Source organism: Oncorhynchus mykiss, chromosome 27, assembly GCF_013265735.2.
Source record: "Oncorhynchus mykiss isolate Arlee chromosome 27, USDA_OmykA_1.1, whole genome shotgun sequence".
Taxonomy (NCBI): Eukaryota; Metazoa; Chordata; class Actinopteri; order Salmoniformes; family Salmonidae; genus Oncorhynchus; species Oncorhynchus mykiss.
This window is the reverse complement of record NC_048591.1, coordinates 49,849,657-49,872,314: the sequence shown is the minus strand read 5'-3', so window position 1 is coordinate 49,872,314 and position 22,658 is coordinate 49,849,657. Positions and strand designations below refer to the sequence as shown.

General features: G+C 47.1%; 1 protein-coding gene across 1 annotated transcript in view; it reads left to right on the top strand.

The window, feature by feature from the left end:
• Positions 1-22,658, top strand: part of LOC110519322 (contactin-5) — a 560,400-nt gene that overhangs the window by 344,241 nt on the left and 193,501 nt on the right. The window contains exon 8 of the mRNA XM_036964829.1: positions 12,822-12,924. Within this exon, the coding sequence (XP_036820724.1) occupies positions 12,822-12,924 (103 nt within the window). The remainder of the gene's footprint in view (positions 1-12,821; positions 12,925-22,658) is intronic.

The following is a 22,658-nucleotide window of genomic DNA, read 5'->3' as shown; positions in this document are numbered from 1 at the left end:
GACATGGCTGGGGAATGTCTGTTGAAATACAAGGCTGGACATGGCTGGGGAATGTCTGTTGAATTACAAGGCTGGACATGGCTGGGGATTGTCTGTTTAATGACATGGCTGGGGAATGTCTGTTGAATGACATGGATGGACATGGCTGGGGAATGTCTGTTTAATGACATGGCTGGGGAATATCTGTTGAATGAATGGTTGGACATGGCTGGGGAATGTCTGTTTAATGACATGGCTGGACATGGCTGAGGAATGTCTGTTTAATGACATGGCTGGGGAATATCTGTTGAATGACATGGTTGGACATGGCTGGGGAATGTCTGTTTAATGACATGGCTGGGGAATGTCTGTTGAATGACAAGGCTGGACATGGCTGGGGAATGTATGTTGAATGACATGGCTGGACATGGCTGGGGAATTTCTGTTTAATGACATGGCTGGGGAATATCTGTTGAATGACAAGGCTGGACATGGCTGGGGAATGTCTGTTGAATGACACGGCTGGACATGGCTGGGGAATGTCTGTTGAATGACATGGCTGGGGAATGTCTGTTAAATGACAAGGCTAGGGAATGTCTGTTGAATGATATGGCTGGACATGGCTGGGGAATGTCTGTTTAATGACATGGCGGACATTGCTGGGGAATGTCTGTTGAATGACAAGGCTGGACATGGCTGGGGAATGTCTGTTGAATGACATGGCTGGACATGGCTGGGGAATTTCTGTTTAATGACATGGCTGGGGAATATCTGTTGAATGACAAGGCTGGACATGGCTGGGGAATGTCTGTTTAATGACATGGGGGGACATTGCTGGGGAATGTCTGTTGAATGACAAGGCTGGACATGGCTGGGGAATGTCTGTTGAATGACAAGGCTGGACATGGCTGGGGAATGTCTGTTTAATGACATGGCGGGATATGGCTGGGGAATGTCTTTTGAATGACAAGGCTGGACATGGTTGGGGAATGTCTGTTGAATGACATGGCGGGACATGGTTGGGGAATGTCTGTTGAATGACATGGCTGGGGAATGTCTGTTGAATGACAAGGCTGGACATGGCTGTGGAATGTCTGTTTAATGACATGGCGGGACATGGCTGGGGAATGTCTGTTGAATGACATGGCTGGACATTGCTGGGGAATGTCTGTTGAATGACAAGGCTGGACATGGCTGTGGAATGTCTGTTTAATGACATGGCTGGGGAATGTCTGTTGAATGACATGGCGGGACATGGCTGGGGAATGTCTGTTTAATGACATGGTTAGACATGGCTGGGGAATGTCTGTTGAATTACATGGCTGGGGAATGTCTGTTGAATGACATGGCTAGGGAATGTCTGTTGAATGACATGGCGGGACATGGCTGGGGTATGTCTGTTGAATGACATGGCTGCACATGACTAGGGAATGTCTGTTTAATGACATGGCTGGGGAATGTTTGTTGAATGACAAGGCTGGACAAGGCTGGGGAATGTCTGTTGAATGACATGGCTGGGGAATGTCTGTTGAATGACATGGTTGGACATGGCTGGGGAATGTCTGTTTAATGACATGGCTGGGGAATGTCTGTTGAATGACATGGTTGGACATGGCTGGGGAATGTCTGTTGAAATACAAGGCTGGACATGGCTGGGGAATGTCTGTTGAATTACAAGGCTGGACATGGCTGGGGATTGTCTGTTTAATGACATGGCTGGGGAATGTCTGTTGAATGACATGGATGGACATGGCTGGGGAATGTCTGTTTAATGACATGGCTGGGGAATATCTGTTGAATGAATGGTTGGACATGGCTGGGGAATGTCTGTTTAATGACATGGCTGGACATGGCTGAGGAATGTCTGTTTAATGACATGGCTGGGGAATATCTGTTGAATGACATGGTTGGACATGGCTGGGGAATGTCTGTTTAATGACATGGCTGGGGAATGTCTGTTGAATGACAAGGCTGGACATGGCTGGGGAATGTATGTTGAATGACATGGCTGGACATGGCTGGGGAATTTCTGTTTAATGACATGGCTGGGGAATATCTGTTGAATGACAAGGCTGGACATTGCTGGGGAATGTCTGTTGAATGACACGGCTGGACATGGCTGGGGAATGTCTGTTGAATGACATGGCTGGGGAATGTCTGTTAAATGACAAGGCTAGGGAATGTCTGTTGAATGATATGGCTGGACATGGCTGGGGAATGTCTGTTTAATGACATGGCGGACATTGCTGGGGAATGTCTGTTGAATGACAAGGCTGGACATGGCTGGGGAATGTCTGTTGAATGACATGGCTGGACATGGCTGGGGAATTTCTGTTTAATGACATGGCTGGGGAATATCTGTTGAATGACAAGGCTGGACATGGCTGGGGAATGTCTGTTGAATGACAAGGCTGGACATGGCTGGCGAATGTCTGTTGAATGACATGGCTGGGGAATATCTGTTGAATGACAAGGCTGGACATGGCTGGGGAATGTCTGTTGAATGACAAGGCTGGACATGGCTGGCGAATGTCTGTTGAATGACATGGCTGGGGAATGTCTGTTAAATGACAAGGCTAGGGAATGTCTGTTGAATGATATGGCTGGGGAATGTCTGTTTAATGACATGGCTGGGGAATGTCTGTTGAATGACGTGGTTGGACATGGCTGGGGAATGTCTGTTTAATGACATGGCTGGGGAATGTCTGTTGAATGACATGGTTGGACATGGCTGGGGAATGTCTGTTTAATGACATGGCTGGACATGGCTGATGAATGTCTGTTTAATGACATGGCTGGGGAATATCTGTTGAATGACATGGTTGGACATGGCTGGGGAATGTCTGTTTAATGACATGGCTGGGGAATGTCTGTTGAATGACAGGGCTGGACATGGCTGGGGAATGTCTGTTGAATGACAAGGCTGGACATGGCTGGGGAATGTCTGTTGAATGACATGGCTGGACATGGCTGGGGAATTTCTGTTTAATGACATGGCTGGGGAATATCTGTTGAATGACAAGGCAGGACATGGCTGGGGAATGTCTGTTGAATGACAAGGCTGGACATGGCTGGGGAATGTCTGTTGAATGACATGGCTGGACATGGCTGGGGAATGTCTGTTGAATGACAAGGCTGGACATGGCTGGGGAATGTCTGTTGAATGACATGGCTGGACATGGCTGGGGAATTTCTGTTTAATGACAAGGCTGGACATGGCTGGTGAATGTCTGTTGAATGACATGGCTGGGGAATGTCTGTTAAATGACAAGGCTAGGGAATGTCTGTTGAATGATATGGCTGGACATGGCTGGGGAATGTCTGTTTAATGACATGGCGGGACATTGCTGGGGAATGTCTGTTGAATGACAAGGCTGGACATGGCTGGGGAATGTCTGTTGAATGACATGGCTGGACACGGCTGGGGAATTTCTGTTTAATGACATGGCTGGACATGGCTGGGGAATGTCTGTTGAATGACAAGGCTGGACATGGCTGGTGAATGTCTGTTGAATGACATGGCTGGGGAATGTCTGTTAAATGACAAGGCTAGGGAATGTCTGTTGAATGATATGGCTGGACATGGCTGGGGAATGTTTGTTTAATGACATGGCGGGACATTGCTGGGGAATGTCTGTTGAATGACAAGGCTGGACATGGCTGGGGTATGTCTGTTGAATGACATGGCTGGACATGACTAGGGAATGTCTGTTTAATGACATGGCTGGGGAATGTTTGTTGAATGACAAGGCTGGACAAGGCTGGGGAATGTCTGTTGAATGACATGGCTGGGGAATGTCTGTTGAATGACATGGTTGGACATGGCTGGGGAATGTCTGTTTAATGACATGGCTGGGGAATGTCTGTTGAATGACATGGTTGGACATGGCTGGGGAATGTCTGTTGAAATACAAGGCTGGACATGGCTGGGGAATGTCTGTTGAATTACAAGGCTGGACATGGCTGGGGAATGTCTGTTTAATGACATGGCTGGGGAATGTCTGTTGAATGACGTGGTTGGACATGGCTGGGGAATGTCTGTTTAATGAAATGGCTGGGGAATATCTGTTGAATGACATGGTTGGACATGGCTGGGGAATGTCTGTTTAATGACATGGCTGGACATGGCTGAGGAATGTCTGTTTAATGACATGGCTGGGGAATATCTGTTGAATGACATGGTTGGACATGGCTGGGGAATGTCTGTTTAATGACATGGCTGGGGAATGTCTGTTGAATGACAAGGCTGGACATGGCTGGGGAATGTCTGTTGAATGACATGGCTGGACATGGCTGGGGAATTTCTGTTTAATGACATGGCTGGGGAATATCTGTTGAATGACAAGGCTGGACATGGCTGGGGAATGTCTGTTGAATGACATGGCTGGGGAATGTCTGTTAAATGACAAGGCTAGGGAATGTCTGTTGAATGATTTGGCTGGACATGGCTGGGGAATGTCTGTTTAATGACATGGCGGGACATTGCTGGGGAATGTCTGTTGAATGACAAGGCTGGACATGGCTGGGGAATGTCTGTTTAATGACATGGCGGGACATGGCTGGGGAATGTCTTTTGAATGACAAGGCTGGAAATGGTTGGGGAATGTCTGTTGAATGACATGGCTGTTGAATGTCTGTTGAATGACAAGGCTGGACATGGCTGGGGAATGTCTTTTGAATGTCAAGGCTGGACATGGTTGGGGAATGTCTGTTGAATGACAAGGCTATGGAATGTCTGTTGAATGACATGGCTGGGGAATGTCTTTTGAATGTCAAGGCTGGACATGGTTGGGGAATGTCTGTTGAATGACAAGGCTATGGAATGTCTGTTTAATGACATGGCTGGGGAATGTCTGTTGAATGACAGGGCTGGACATGGCTGGGGAATGTCTGTTGAATGACAAGGCTGGACATGGCTGGGGAATGTCTGTTGAATGACATGGCTGGACATGGCTGGGGAATTTCTGTTTAATGACATGGCTGGGGAATATCTGTTGATTGACAAGGCAGGACATGGCTGGGGAATGTCTGTTGAATGACAAGGCTGGACATGGCTGGGGAATGTCTGTTGAATGACATGGCTGGACATGGCTGGGGAATGTCTGTTGAATGACAAGGCTGGACATGGCTGGGGAATGTCTGTTGAATGACATGGCTGGACATGGCTGGGGAATTTCTGTTTAATGACAAGGCTGGACATGGCTGGTGAATGTCTGTTTAATGACATGGCTGGGGAATGTCTGTTGAATGACATGGTTGGACATGGCTGGGGAATGTCTGTTGAAATACAAGGCTGGACATGGCTGGGGAATGTCTGTTGAATTACAAGGCTGGACATGGCTGGGGAATGTCTGTTTAATGACATGGCTGGGGAATGTCTGTTGAATGACGTGGTTGGACATGGCTGGGGAATGTCTGTTTAATGAAATGGCTGGGGAATATCTGTTGAATGACATGGTTGGACATGGCTGGGGAATGTCTGTTTAATGACATGGCTGGACATGGCTGAGGAATGTCTGTTTAATGACATGGCTGGGGAATATCTGTTGAATGACATGGTTGGACATGGCTGGGGAATGTCTGTTTAATGACATGGCTGGGGAATGTCTGTTGAATGACAAGGCTGGACATGGCTGGGGAATGTCTGTTGAATGACATGGCTGGACATGGCTGGGGAATTTCTGTTTAATGACATGGCTGGGGAATATCTGTTGAATGACAAGGCTGGACATGGCTGGGGAATGTCTGTTGAATGACATGGCTGGGGAATGTCTGTTAAATGACAAGGCTAGGGAATGTCTGTTGAATGATTTGGCTGGACATGGCTGGGGAATGTCTGTTTAATGACATGGCGGGACATTGCTGGGGAATGTCTGTTGAATGACAAGGCTGGACATGGCTGGGGAATGTCTGTTTAATGACATGGCGGGACATGGCTGGGGAATGTCTTTTGAATGACAAGGCTGGAAATGGTTGGGGAATGTCTGTTGAATGACATGGCTGTTGAATGTCTGTTGAATGACAAGGCTGGACATGGCTGGGGAATGTCTTTTGAATGTCAAGGCTGGACATGGTTGGGGAATGTCTGTTGAATGACAAGGCTATGGAATGTCTGTTGAATGACATGGCTGGGGAATGTATTTTGAATGTCAAGGCTGGACATGGTTGGGGAATGTCTGTTGAATGACAAGGCTATGGAATGTCTGTTTAATGACATGGCTGGGGAATGTCTGTTGAATGACAGGGCTGGACATGGCTGGGGAATGTCTGTTGAATGACAAGGCTGGACATGGCTGGGGAATGTCTGTTGAATGACATGGCTGGACATGGCTGGGGAATTTCTGTTTAATGACATGGCTGGGGAATATCTGTTGATTGACAAGGCAGGACATGGCTGGGGAATGTCTGTTGAATGACAAGGCTGGACATGGCTGGGGAATGTCTGTTGAATGACATGGCTGGACATGGCTGGGGAATGTCTGTTGAATGACAAGGCTGGACATGGCTGGGGAACGTCTGTTGAATGACATGGCTGGACATGGCTGGGGAATTTCTGTTTAATGACAAGGCTGGACATGGCTGGTGAATGTCTGTTGAATGACATGGCTGGGGAATGTCTGTTAAATGACAAGGCTAGGGAATGTCTGTTGAATGATATGGCTGGACATGGCTGGGGAATGTCTGTTTAATGACATGGCGGGACATTGCTGGGGAATGTCTGTTGAATGACAAGGCTGGACATGGCTGGGGAATGTCTGTTGAATGACATGGCTGGACATGGCTGGGGAATTTCTGTTTAATGACATGGCTGGACATGGCTGGGGAATGTCTGTTGAATGACAAGGCTGGACATGGCTGGTGAATGTCTGTTGAATGACATGGCTGGGGAATGTCTGTTAAATGACAAGGCTAGGGAATGTCTGTTGAATGATATGGCTGGACATGGCTGGGGAATGTCTGTTTAATGACATGGCGGGACATTGCTGGGGAATGTCTGTTGAATGACAAGGCTGGACATGGCTGGGGTATGTCTGTTGAATGACATGGCTGGACATGACTAGGGAATGTCTGTTTAATGACATGGCTGGGGAATGTTTGTTGAATGACAAGGCTGGACAAGGCTGGGGAATGTCTGTTGAATGACATGGCTGGGGAATGTCTGTTGAATGACATGGTTGGACATGGCTGGGGAATGTCTGTTTAATGACATGGCTGGGGAATGTCTGTTGAATGACATGGTTGGACATGGCTGGGGAATGTCTGTTGAAATACAAGGCTGGACATGGCTGGGGAATGTCTGTTGAATTACAAGGCTGGACATGGCTGGGGAATGTCTGTTTAATGACATGGCTGGGGAATGTCTGTTGAATGACGTGGTTGGACATGGCTGGGGAATGTCTGTTTAATGAAATGGCTGGGGAATATCTGTTGAATGACATGGTTGGACATGGCTGGGGAATGTCTGTTTAATGAAATGGCTGGACATGGCTGAGGAATGTCTGTTTAATGACATGGCTGGGGAATATCTGTTGAATGACATGGTTGGACATGGCTGGGGAATGTCTGTTTAATGACATGGCTGGGGAATGTCTGTTGAATGACAAGGCTGGACATGGCTGGGGAATGTCTGTTGAATGACATGGCTGGACATGGCTGGGGAATTTCTGTTTAATGACATGGCTGGGGAATATCTGTTGAATGACAAGGCTGGACATGGCTGGGGAATGTCTGTTGAATGACATGGCTGGGGAATGTCTGTTAAATGACAAGGCTAGGGAATGTCTGTTGAATGATTTGGCTGGACATGGCTGGGGAATGTCTGTTTAATGACATGGCGGGACATTGCTGGGGAATGTCTGTTGAATGACAAGGCTGGACATGGCTGGGGAATGTCTGTTTAATGACATGGCGGGACATGGCTGGGGAATGTCTTTTGAATGACAAGGCTGGAAATGGTTGGGGAATGTCTGTTGAATGACATGGCTGTTGAATGTCTGTTGAATGACAAGGCTGGACATGGCTGGGGAATGTCTTTTGAATGTCAAGGCTGGACATGGTTGGGGAATGTCTGTTGAATGACAAGGCTATGGAATGTCTGTTGAATGACATGGCTGGGGAATGTCTTTTGAATGTCAAGGCTGGACATGGTTGGGGAATGTCTGTTGAATGACAAGGCTATGGAATGTCTGTTGAATGACATGGCTGGGGAATGTCTGTTGAAATACAACGCTGGACATGGCTGGGGAATGTCTGTTGAATGACATGGCTGGACATGGCTGGGGAATTTCTGTTTAATGACATGGCTGGGGAATATCTGTTGAATGACAAGGCTGGACATGGCTGGGGAATGTCTGTTGAATGACAAGGCTGGACATGGCTGGGGAATGTCTGTTGAATGACATGGCTGGGGAATGTCTGTTGAATGACATGGTTGGACATGGCTGGGGAATGTCTGTTTAATGACATGGCTGGGGAATGTCTGTTGAATCACAAGGCTGGACAAGGCTGGGGAATGTCTGTTGAATGACATGGCTGGGGAATGTCTGTTGAATGACATGGTTGGACAATGCTGGGGAATGTCTGTTGAAATACAACGCTGGACATGGCTGGGGAATGTCTGTTGAATGATATGGCTGGACATGGCTGGGGAATGTCTGTTTAATGACATGGCGGGACATTGCTGGGGAATGTCTGTTGAATGACAAGGCTAGGGAATGTCTGTTGAATGATATGGCTGGACATGGCTGGGGAATGTCTGTTTAATGACATGGCGGGACATTGCTGGGGAATGTCTGTTGAATGACAAGGCTGGACATGGCTGGGGAATGTCTGTTTAATGACATGGCGGGACATGGCTGGGGAATGTCTTTTGAATGTCAAGGCTGGACATGGTTGGGGAATGTCTGTTGAATGACAAGGCTATGGAATGTCTGTTGAATGACATGGCTGGGGAATGTCTGTTGAATGACAAGGCTGGACAAGGCTGGCGAATGTCTGTTGAATGAAATGGCTGGGGAATGTCTGTTGAATGACATGGTTGGACATGGCTGGGGAATGTCTGTTGAATGACAAGGCTGGACATGGCTGGGGAATGTCTGTTGAATGACATGGCTGGACATGGCTGGGTAATGTCTGTTTAATGACATGGCTGGGGAATGTCTGTTTAATGACATGGCTGGACATGGCTGGGGAATTTCTGTTTAATGACATGGCTGGGGAATATCTGTTGAATGACAAGGCTGGACATGGCTGGGGAATTTCTGTTGAATGACATGGCTGGACATGGCTGGGGAATATCTGTTGAATGACAAGGCTGGACATGGCTGGGGAATGTCTGTTGAATGACAAGGCTGGACATGGCTGGGGAATGTCTGTTGAATGACATGGCTGGTTAATGTCTGTTGAATGACATGGTTGGACATGGCTGGGGAATGTCTGTTTAATGACATGGCTGGGGAATGTCTGTTGAATCACAAGGCTGGACAAGGCTGGGGAATGTCTGTTGAATGACAAGGCTGGACATTGCTGGGGACTGTCTGTTTAATGACGTGGCTAGGGAATGTCTGGTGAATGACAAGGCTGGACATGGCTGGGGAATGTCTGTTGAATTACAAGGCTGGACATTGCTGGGGACTGTCTGTTTAATGACATGGCTAGGGAATGTCTGGTGAATGACAAGGCTGGACATGGCTGGGGAATGTCTGTTTAATGACATGGCTGGGGAATGTCTGTTGAATGACATGGTTTGACATGGCTGGGTAATGTCTGTTTAATGACATGGCTGGGGAATGTCTGTTGAATGACATGGTTGGACATGGCTGGGGAATGTCTGTTTAATGACATGGCTGGGGAATGTCTGTTGAATGACAAGGCTGGACATGGCTGGGTAATGTCTGTTGAATGACATGGCTGGACATGGCTGAGGAATGTCTGTTTAATGACATGGCTGGGGAATATCTGTTGAATGACATGGTTGGACATGGCTGGGGAATGTCTGTTTAATGACATGGCTGGGGAATGTCTGTTTAATGACATGGCTGGGGAATGTCTGTTTAATGACAAGGCTGGACATGGCTGGGGAATTTCTGTTGATTGACATGGCTGGACATGGCTGGGGAATTTCTGTTGAATGACATGGCTGGGGAATGTCTGTTGAATGACATGGTTGGACATGGCTGGGGAATGTCTGTTTAATAACATGGCTGGGGAATGTCTGTTGAATGACAAGGCTGGACATGGCTGGGGAATTTCTGTTGAATGACACGGCTGGACATGGCTGGGGAATTTCTGTTGAATGACATGGCTGGGGAATGTCTGTTGAATGACATGGTTGGACAATGCTGGGGAATTTCTGTTGAATGACAAGGCTGGACATGGCTGGGAAATGTCTGTTTAACGACATGGCTGGGGAATGTCTGTTAAATGACAAGGCTAGGGAATGTCGGTTGAATGATATGGCTGGACATGGCTGGGGAATGTCTGTTTAATGACATGGCGGGACATTGCTGGGGAATGTCTGTTGAATGACAAGGCTGGATATGGCTGGGGAATGTCTGTTGAATGACAAGGCTGGACATGGCTGGGGAATGTCTGTTTAATGACATGGCGGGACATGGCTGGGGAATGTCTTTTGAATGACAAGGCTGGACAAGGCTGGGGAATGTCTGTTGAATGACAAGGCTGGACATTGCTGGGGACTGTCTGTTTAATGACGTGGCTAGGGAATGTCTGGTGAATGACAAGGCTGGACATGGCTGGGGAATGTCTGTTGAATTACAAGGCTGGACATTGCTGGGGACTGTCTGTTTAATGACATGGCTAGGGAATGTCTGGTGAATGACAAGGCTGGACATGGCTGGGGAATGTCTGTTTAATGACATGGCTGGGGAATGTCTGTTGAATGACATGGTTTGACATGGCTGGGTAATGTCTGTTTAATGACATGGCTGGGGAATGTCTGTTGAATGACATGGTTGGACATGACTGGGGAATGTCTGTTTAATGACATGGCTGGGGAATGTCTGTTGAATGACAAGGCTGGACATGGCTGGGTAATGTCTGTTGAATGACATGGCTGGACATGGCTGAGGAATGTCTGTTTAATGACATGGCTGGGGAATATCTGTTGAATGACATGGTTGGACATGGCTGGGGAATGTCTGTTTAATGACATGGCTGGGGAATGTCTGTTTAATGACATGGCTGGGGAATGTCTGTTTAATGACAAGGCTGGACATGGCTGGGGAATTTCTGTTGATTGACATGGCTGGACATGGCTGGGGAATTTCTGTTGAATGACATGGCTGGGGAATGTCTGTTGAATGACATGGTTGGACATGGCTGGGGAATGTCTGTTTAATAACATGGCTGGGGAATGTCTGTTGAATGACAAGGCTGGACATGGCTGGGGAATTTCTGTTGAATGACACGGCTGGACATGGCTGGGGAATTTCTGTTGAATGACATGGCTGGGGAATGTCTGTTGAATGACATGGTTGGACAATGCTGGGGAATTTCTGTTGAATGACAAGGCTGGACATGGCTGGGAAATGTCTGTTTAACGACATGGCTGGGGAATGTCTGTTAAATGACAAGGCTAGGGAATGTCGGTTGAATGATATGGCTGGACATGGCTGGGGAATGTCTGTTTAATGACATGGCGGGACATTGCTGGGGAATGTCTGTTGAATGACAAGGCTGGATATGGCTGGGGAATGTCTGTTGAATGACAAGGCTGGACATGGCTGGGGAATGTCTGTTTAATGACATGGCGGGACATGGCTGGGGAATGTCTTTTGAATGACAAGGCTGGACATGGTTGGGGAATGTCTGTTGAATGACATGGCTGTTGAATGTCTGTTGAATGACAAGGCTGGACATGGCTGGGGAATGTCTGTTTAATGACATGGCGGGACATGGCTGGGGAATGTCTTTTGAATGTCAAGGCTGGACATGGTTGGGGAATGTCTATTGAATGGCAAGGCTGGGGGATGTCTGTTGAATGACATGGCTGGGGAATGTCTGTTGAATGACATGGTTGGACATGGCTGGGGAATGTCTGTTTAATGACATGGCTGGGGAATGTCTGTTGAATGACAAGGCTGGACATGGCTGGGGAATGTCTGTTGAATGACAAGGCTGGACATGGCTGGGGAATGTCTGTTTAATGACATGGCGGGATATGGCTGGGGAATGTCTTTTGAATGCCAAGGCTGGGGAATGTCTGTTGAATGACAAGGCTGGACATGGCTGGGGAATGTCTGTTGAATGACATGGCTGGGGAATGTCTGTTAAATGACAAGGCTAGGGAATGTCTGTTGAATGATATGGACATGGCTGGGGAATGTATTTTTAATGACATGGCGGGTCATTGCTGGGGAATGTCTGTTGAATGACACGGTTGGACATGGCTGGGGAATGTCTGTTGAATGACATGGCTGTTGAATGTCTGTTGAATGACAAGGCTTGACATTGCTGGGGAATGTCTGTTTAATGACATGGCGGGACATGGCTGGGGAATGTCTTTTGAATGACAAGGCTGGACATGGCTGGGGAATGTCTGTTGAATGACATGGCTGTTGAATGTCTGTTGAATGACAAGGCTTGACATTGCTGGGGAATGTCTGTTTAATGACATGGCGGGACATGGCTGGGGAATGTCTTTTGAATGACAAGGCTGGACATGGCTGGGGAATGTCTGTTGAATGACAAGGCTGGACTTGGCTGTGGAATGTCTGTTTAATGACATGGCTGGGGAATGTCTGTTGAATGACATGGCTGGACATGGCTGGGGAATGTCTGTTGTTTTATAGCTCTCTTTCCTCTGTTACCGTGTTTTACAGGTCTAATGGGAGAATATGAGCCTAAAATCGAGGTGCATTTCCCCCTGTCTGTCCCGGCTGCCAGAGGAGTCACCGTGAGGCTGGAGTGTTTCGCCCTGGGGAAGTAAGTACAGAAGCTTCCTTTATGGTGAAACTTAGGGTTACAATTCCTAAAATTACTATAGTCCTGGAATTGGGAAGGAATAAACAGGAAATTTAGGAATTCATCAACCAGGATTTCTGGAAAACTTGGGAATTTTAGGACATGTACCAGAATTTTGCCACCCTGAGCAAAAACCACCAGTAGATCCACTTACACTGAAGAAAAAATACAAACGAAACATGTAACGATCCCAGACATGTTCCCATACGTGTAAAAAGCTTCCATCCCTGTTAGTGACATTTCTCCTTTTGCAAGATAATCCATCCACCTGACAGGTGTGGCGTATCAAGAAGCTGATTAAACAGCATGATCATGAAACACTCTAAAATGTGCAGTTTTGTCACAAAACACAATGCCACATATGTCTAAACATTGGCATGCTGACTGCAGGAATGTCTCAGTGAATCTCATCTGCGTGCTCATCGTTCTCACCAGGGTCTTGATTCCTGACTGCAGTTTGTCGTTGTAAGTGTGAAAGATGGATCCGGCCAAGTTTAGGGCTGTGAAAGATGGAGCCGGCCAAGTTTAGGGCTGTGAAAGATGGAGCCGGCCAAGGTTAGGGCTGTGAAAGATGGAGCCGGCAATGGTTAGGGCTGTGAAAGATGGAGCCGGCCAAGGTTAGGGCTGTGAAAGATGGAGCCAGCCAAGGTTAGGGCTGTGAAAGATGGATCTGGCCAAGGTTAGGGCTGTGAAAGATGGAGCCGGCCAAGGTTAGGGCTGTGAAAGATGGAGCCTGCAAAGGTTACGGCTGTGAAAGATGGATCTGGCCAAGGTAACGGCTGTGAAAGATGGAGCCTGCAAAGGTTACGGCTGTGAAAGATGGATCTGGCCAAGGTTACGGCTGTGAAAGATGGAAACAATTGTGTACGCTGCTAAAATTAGTGCCAGGCAAGCCGCTGGTGGGCAGGTTTAAGACAGACGCAGACAGACAAATGGTCATGACAACATGTTAGTTGGTTGAAGATGTTTTTCACCCTCTTGTTGACTTCTTAATGCAAAGCTTTAAGGGATGTTTTGCATAACAAGATACTTTTTAGTTTATAACCATAATCCTGTATCATCCCTACTTCATATTTTGGTTTAGAATTACTATTTGTATTGAATAATGTATGATGGAGTTCTATCTAGAGACAGCTTCTAATCTGACGCTAACACTAAAGGAACCTGGTAATTATTTACATTGCTTTCAAGGGGCTGCTATCTAAGTCAGTCATTTACAGTTAATTATCCACTTTAGAATAAGTCGTTACCAAAAACCTATAGACATTGCGCTGACTGCATGCTTACTCTCCCATCTCCTCTGACCTCATCCTTACTCTCCCATCTCCTCTGACTGCATGCGTACTCTCCCATCTCCTCTGACATCATCATTACTCTCCCATCTCCTCTGACTGCATCCTTACTCTCCCATCTCCTCTGACTGTATGCTTACTCTCCCATCTCCTCTGACTACATCCTTACTCTCCCATCTCCTCTGACTACATCCTTACTCTCCCATGTCCTCTGACTACATCCTTACTCTCCCATGTCCTCTGACTACATCCTTACTCTCCCATCTCCTCTGACTACATCCTTACTCTCCCATCTCCTCTGACTACATCCTTACTCTCCCATCTCCTCCTGACTACATCCTTACTCTCCCATCTCCTCTGACTGTATGCTTACTCTCCCATGTCCTCTGACTACATCATTACTCTCCCATCTCCTCTGACTACATGCTTACTCTCCCATCTCCTCTGACTACATCCTTACTCTCCCATCTCCTCTGACTACATCCTTACTCTCCCATCTCCTCTGACTACATCCTTACTCTCCCATCTCCTCCTGACTATATCCTTACTCTCCCATCTCCTCTGACTACATCCTTACTCTCCCATCTCCTCTGACTACATCCTTACTCTCCCATCTCCTCCTCTGACTACATCCTTACTCTCCCATCTCCTCCGACTACATCCTTACTCTCCCATCTCCTCCTGACTACATCCTTACTCTCCCATCTCCTCTGACTACATCCTTACTCTCCCATCTCCTCCTCTGACTACATCCTTACTCTCCCATCTCCTCCTCTGACTACATCCTTACTCTTCCATCTCCTCCGACTACATCCTTACTCTCCCATCTCCTCCTGACTACATCCTTACTCTCCCATGTCCTCATGACTACATCCTTACTCTCCCATCTCCTCTGACTATATCCTTTCTCTCCCATCTCCTCCTGACCTCATCCTTACCCTCCCATCTCCTCCTGACTGCCTCCTTACTCTCCCATCTCCTCTGACTGCATCCTTACTCTCCCATCTCCTCCTCTGACTACATCCTTACTCTCTCATCTCCTCCTGACTATATCCTTACTCTCCCATCTCCTCCTGACTACATCCGTACTCTCCCATCTCCTCTGACTACATCCTTACTCTCCCATCACTCCTGACTATATCCTTACTCTCCCATCTCCTCCTGACTATATCCTTACTCTCCCATCTCCACTGACTACATCCTTACTCTCCCATCTCCTCTGACTACATCCTTACTCTCCCATCCCCTCCTGACTATATCCTTACTCTCCCATCTCCTCCTGACTACATCCGTACTCTCCCATCTCCTCTGACTACATCCTTACTCTCCCATCACTCCTGACTATATCCTTACTCTCCAAACTCCTCCTGACTATATCCTTACACTCCCATCTCCACTGACTACATCCTTACTCTCCCATCTCGTCTGACTACATCCTTACTCTCCCATCTCCTCCTCTGACTACATCTCTACTCTCCCATCTCCTCCCCTGACTGCCTCCTTACTCTCCCATCTCCTCTGACTGCCTCCTTACTCTCCCATGTCCTCCTGACTACATCCTTACTCTCCCATCTCATCTGACTACATCCTTACTCTCCCATCTCCTCCTCTGACTACATCCTTACTCTCCCATCTCCTCCCCTGACTGCCTCCTTACTCTCCCATCTCCTCTGACTGCCTCCTTACTCTCCCATGTCCTCCTGACTACATCCTTACTCTTCCATCTCATCTGACTACATCCTTACTCTCCCATCTCCTCTGCTGACTACATCCTTACTCTCCCATCTCCTCCTGACTACATCCTTACTCTCCCATCTCATCTGACTACATCCTTACTCTCCCATCTCCTCCTCTGACTATATCCTTTCTCTCCCATCTCCACCGGACTACATCCTTACTCTCCCATATCCTCTGACTGCATCCTTATTCTCCCATCTCATCTGACTACATCCTTACTCTCCCATATCCTCTGACTACATCCTTACTCTCCCATCTCATCTGACTACATCCTTACTCTCCCATCTCCTCCTCTGACTACATCCTTACTCTCCCATCTCCTCCCCTGACTGCCTCCTTACTCTCCCATCTCCTCTGACTGCCTCCTTACTCTCCCATGTCCTCCTGACTACATCCTTACTCTCCCATCTCCTCTGACTACATCCTTACTCTCCCATCTCATCTGACTACATCCTTACTCTCCCATCTCCTCCGCTGACTACATCCTTACTCTCCCATCTCCTCCTGACTACATCCTTACTCTCCCATCTCATCTGACTACATCCTTACTCTCCCATCTCCTCCTCTGACTATATCCTTTCTCTCCCATCTCCACCGGACTACATCCTTACTCTCCCATATCCTCTGACTGCATCCTTATTCTCCCATCTCCACCGGACTATATCCTTACTCTCCCATCTCCTCCTGACTACATCCGTACTCTCCCATCTCCTCTGACTACATCCTTACTCTCCCATCACTCCTGACTATATCCTTACTCTCCCATCTCCTCCTGACTATATCCTTACTCTCCCATCTCCACTGACTGCCTCCTTACTCTCCCATCTCCTCTGACTGCCTCCTTACTCTCCCATCTCCTCCTGACTACATCCTTACTCTCCCATCTCGTCTGACTACATCCTTACTCTCCCATCTCCTCCTCTGACTACATCCTTACTCTCCCATCTCCTCCCCTGACTGCCTCCTTACTCTCCCATCTCCTCTGACTGCCTCCTTACTCTCCCATGTCCTCCTGACTACATCCTTACTCTCCCATCTCCTCTGACTACATCCTTACTCTCCCATCTCCTCTGACTGCCTCCTTACTCTCCCATGTCCTCTGACTGCCTCCTTACTCTCCCATGTCCTCCTGACTACATCCTTACTCTCCCATCTCATCTGACTACATCCTTACTCTCCCATCTCCTCCTCTGACTACATCCTTACTCTCCCATCTCCTCCCCTGACTGCCTCCTTACTCTCCCATCTCCTCTGACTGCCTCCTTACTCTCCCATGTCCTCCTGACTACATCCTTACTCTCCCATCTCCTCTGACTGCCTCCTTACTCTCCCATCTCCTCTGACTGCCTCCTTACTCCCCCATCTCCTCCTGACTACATCCTTACTCTCCCATCTCGTCTGACTACATCCTTACTCTCCCATCTCCTCCTCTGACTACATCCTTACTCTCCCATCTCCTCCCCTGACTGCCTCCTTACTCTCCCATCTCCTCTGACTGCCTCCTTACTCTCCCATGTCCTCCTGACTACATCCTTATTCTCCCATCTCATCTGACTATATCCTTACTCTCCCATCTCCTCTGACTACATCCTTACTCTCCCATCTCCTCTGACTGCCTCCTTACTCTCCCATCTCCTCTGACTGCCTCCTTACTCTCCCATGTCCTCCTGACTACATCCTTACTCTCCCATCTCATCTGACTACATCCTTACTCTCCCATCTCCTCCCCTGACTGCCTCCTTACTCTCCCATCTCCTCTGACTGCCTCCTTACTCTCCCATGTCCTCCTGACTACATCCTCATGCTCCCATCTCCTCTGACTACATCCTTACTCTCCCATCTCCTCCTCTGACTACATCCTTACTCTCCCATCTCCTCCTCTGACTACATCCTTACTCTCCCATCTCCTCCCCTGACTGCGTGCTTACTCTCCCATCTCCTCCCATGACTGTGTGCTTACTCTCCCATCTCTTCCCATGACTGCGTGCTTACTAAAACATTATGATTATACCACTAAGGGAGGTCAATGTCAGTGTGCTCAAGGAGACAACATGAGATTGGATTATAGAATTGAAGCAGCTTGGAACAAGGCCTTATTTCTGATGTAATATCTCCAGTATCAATACGTCTAGCTTCCAGCACTAGAACATTCTCACATACCTTGGTGTATGGACATGTAGATTAGAAATGTCATGTCTGTACCCCTTATGTCATGTCTGTACCCCTTATGTCATGTTTGTAAACATTATGTAATGCCTGCACCTCTTTTTAATGTCTGTAACCCTTATGTCATGTCTGTACCTCTTTTTAATGTCTGTAACCCTTATGTCATGTCTGCACCTCTTTTTAATGTCTGTAACCCTTATGTCATGTCTGTATCTCTTTTTAATGTCTGCAACCCTTATGTAATGTCTGTAACCCTTATGTCATGTCTGGAAGCTAGACGTATTGATACTGGAGATATTACATCAGAAATAAGGACTTGTTCCAAGCTGTTTCAATTCTATAATCCAATCTCTTGTTGTCCCCTTGAGCACACTGACATTGACCTCCCTTAGTGGTATAATCATAATGTTTGACAACCACTACACACTATAAGGGTTACAGACATCACTTCACTCCATTAGAGCAGACAGTAATCAGACATCACTTCACTCCCTTAGAGCAGACAGTAATCAGACATCACTTCACTCCATTAGAGCAGACAGTATTCAGACATCACTTCACTCCATTAGAGCAGACAGTAATCAGACATCACTTCACTCCATTAGAGCAGACAGTAATCAGACATCACTTCACTCCATTAGAGCAGAAAGTAATCAGACATCACTTCACTCCATTAGAGCAGACAGTAATCCGACATCACTTCACTCCATTAGAGCAGACAGTAATCAGACATCCCTACACTCCATTAGAGCAGACAGTAATCAGACATCCCTACACTCCATTAGAGCAGACAGTAATCAGAGATCACTTCACTCCACGTATAAAAATGTCCTTGTGAATTTTGAACAGATGAACATTCTACAAGTGATGTAACATCTGGGACGAGTGATGGATGATGTATGGGCCGAGTGATGGATGGTGGATGGGCTGAGTGATGGATGGGCCGAGTGATGGATGATGGATGGTTGATGGGCCGAGTGATGGAGGATGGATGGTGGATGGGCCGAGTGATGGATGATGGATGATGAATGGGCCGAGTGATGGATGACGGATGGGCTGAGTGATGGATGATGGATGATGGATGGGCCGAGTGATGGATGGTGGATGGGCCGAGTGATGGATGATGGATGGGCCGAGTGATGGATGATAGATGATGAATGGGCCGAGTGATGGATGATGGATGATGAATGGTCCGAGTGATGGCTGATGGATGATGAATGGTCCGAGTGATGGATGATGGATGGGCCGAGTGATGGATGATGGATGATGGATGGGCCGAGTGATGGATGATGGATGGGCCGAGTGATGGATGATAGCTGATGGAATGGCCGAGTTATGGATGATGGATGGGCCGAGTGATGGAGGATGGATGGTGGATGGGCCGAGTGATGGATGATGGATGATGAATGGGTCGAGTGATGGATGACGGATGGGCCGAGTGATGGATGATGGATGATGGATGGGCCGAGTGATGGATGGTGGATGATGGATGGGCCGAGTGATGGATGGTGGATGGGCCGAGTGATGGATGATGGATGGGCCGAGTGATGGATGATGGATGGGCCGAGTGATGGATGATAGATGATGAATGGGCCGAGTGATGGATGATGGATGATGAATGGTCCGAGTGATGGATGATGGATGATGAATGGTCCGAGTGATGGATGATGGATGGGCCGAGTGATGGATGATGGATGATGGATGGGTCGAGTGATGGATGATGGATGATGGATGGGCCGAGTGATGGATGATTGATGGGCAGAGTGATGGATGATAGCTGATGGAATGGCCGAGTTATGGATGATGGATGGGCCGAGTGATGGATGATGGATGGGAGCACCGGCGGTTTCCCTGGCTGTCACAGTTCCATCTTTCTGAGAGCTGTCAAATGAAGCTGTCATACACAGCTTCACATAGTAATATAGTATAGTATGATGTTCTCCTGCTACATGTTCAACCCGTCTATCGTGCAGAGAGCAGAGCAGTCACAAGGGCATAGAGGAGCATCAACAAACGGATGATGAACAGCCACACACACAAACACTAATCATAGAAATCATGATGATTAGTTGGGCTGATAACCTGATCTGAATACATCATGTAGTCACAGACATGGTTCTCAGCTGGAGGTCGTTTGGGTAGAGAGAGACTCAGAGATAACCTGGACTATGACATCTCAGTTCACCCTGGACTATAACATCTCAGTTCACCCTGGACTATAACATCTCAGTTCACCCTGGACTATGACATCTCAGTTCACCCTGGACTATAACATCTCAGTTCACCCTGGACTATGACATCTCAGTTCCCCCTGGACTATAACATCTCAGTTCACCCTGGACTATAACATCTCAGTTCACCCTGGACTATAACATCTCAGTTCACCCTGGACTACAACATCTCAGTTCACCCTGGACTATGACATCTCAGTTCACCCTGGACTATGACATCTCAGTTCACCCTGGACTATAACATCTCAGTTCACCCTGGACTATAACCACCCTGGACTATAACATCTCAGTTCACCCTGGACTATGACATCTCAGTTCACCCTGGACTATGACATCTCAGTTCACCCTGGACTATAACATCTCAGTTCACCCTGGACTATAACCACCCTGGACTATAACATCTCAGTTCACCCTGGAATATGACATCTCAGTTCACCCTGGACTATAACATCTCAGTTCACCCTGGACTATAACATATCAGTTCACCCTGGACTATAACATATCAGTTCCCCCTGGACTATAACATCTCAGTTCACCCTGGACTATAACGTCTCAGTTCACCCTGGAATATGACATCTCAGTTCACCCTGGACTATGACATCTCAGTTCACCCTGGACTATAACATCTCAGTTCACCCTGGACTATAACATCTCAGTTCACCCTGGACTATGACATCTCAGTTCACCCTGGACTATAACATCTCAGTTCACCCTGGACTATAACATCTCAGTTCCCCCTGGACTATGACATCTCAGTTCCCCCTGGACTATAACATATCAGTTCCCCCTGGACTATAACATCTCAGTTCACCCTGGACTATAACATCTCAGTTCACCCTGGACTATGACATCTCAGTTCACCCTGGACTATAACATCTTAGTTCACCCTGGACTATAACATCTCAGTTCACCCTGGACTCTGACATCTCAGTTCACCCTGGACTATAACATATCAGTTCCCCCTGGACTATAACATCTCAGTTCACCCTGGACTGTAACATCTCAGTTCAAGAGATGAAATCTCTTGAGATGAACCATGGCGTTTTCAAGTGTTTTTTTTTACAATAATACTTAGTGACAAGATCAATATGTAAGGGGGAAGAGAATATTGGGAAAGAATAAATATTGATTATAAAGATCACATTAAAAGAACATATTGATTTAAGATCAATATGAGCCTGTTTGCTTTTCTTCTATTGGATAGCAGATAGTTGACAGCTTCAAACTCATTTTCTCTTTTCTTTGAAGGCAATACCATAGTATTCACACTGGGAAGTATGTACACCACAAGGTGTTAGTGTATGGATGCAAAACACACATGTATTATGTATCAGTTTATATTGCAAGGATGCACGCAATTTAACCTACTATCCAGTATGCTACCCAACAAATATCCAATCTCCATTCTCTTATATAATCCGGTCATCTATCCACTCTCCAGTCTCCTATATAATCCTGTCAACTGTCCACTCTCCAGTTCCCTATATAATCCTGTCACATATCCACTCTCCAGTCCCCTATATAATCCTGTCAAATATCCACTCTCCAGTCCCCTATATAATCCTGTCAACTATCCACTCTCCAGTCTCCTATATAATCCTGTCAAATATCCACTCTCCAGTCCCCTATATAATCCTGTCAGATATCCACTCTCCAGTCTCCTATATAATCCTATCAACTGTCCACTCTCCAGTTCCCTATATAATCCTGTCAAATATCCACTCTCCAGTCCCCTATATAATCCTGTCACATATCCACTCTCCAGTTCCCTATATAATCCTGTCAAATATCCACTCTCCAGTTCCCTATATAATCCTGTCAAATGTCCACTCTCCAGTCTCCTATATAATCCTGTCAAATATCCACACTCCAGTTCCCTATATAATCCTGTCAACTGTCCACTCTCCAGTCTCCTATATAATCCTGTCAAATATCCACTCTCCAGTCCCCTATATAATCCTGTCAGATATCCACTCTCCAGTTCCCTATATAATCCTGTCAGATATCCACTCTCCTGTCCCCTATATAATCCTGTCAACTGTCCACTCTCCAGTCCCCTATATAATCCTGTCAACTGTACACTCTCCAGTCCCCTATATAATCCTATCAACTGTCCACTCTCCAGTTCCCTATATAATCCTGTCAAATATCCACTCTCCTGTCCCCTATATAATCTTGTCAAATATCCACTCTCCAGTCTCCAATATAAAACTGTCAACTATATACTCCCCAGTCTCCTAAATAATCCTGTCAACTATCCACTCTCCTG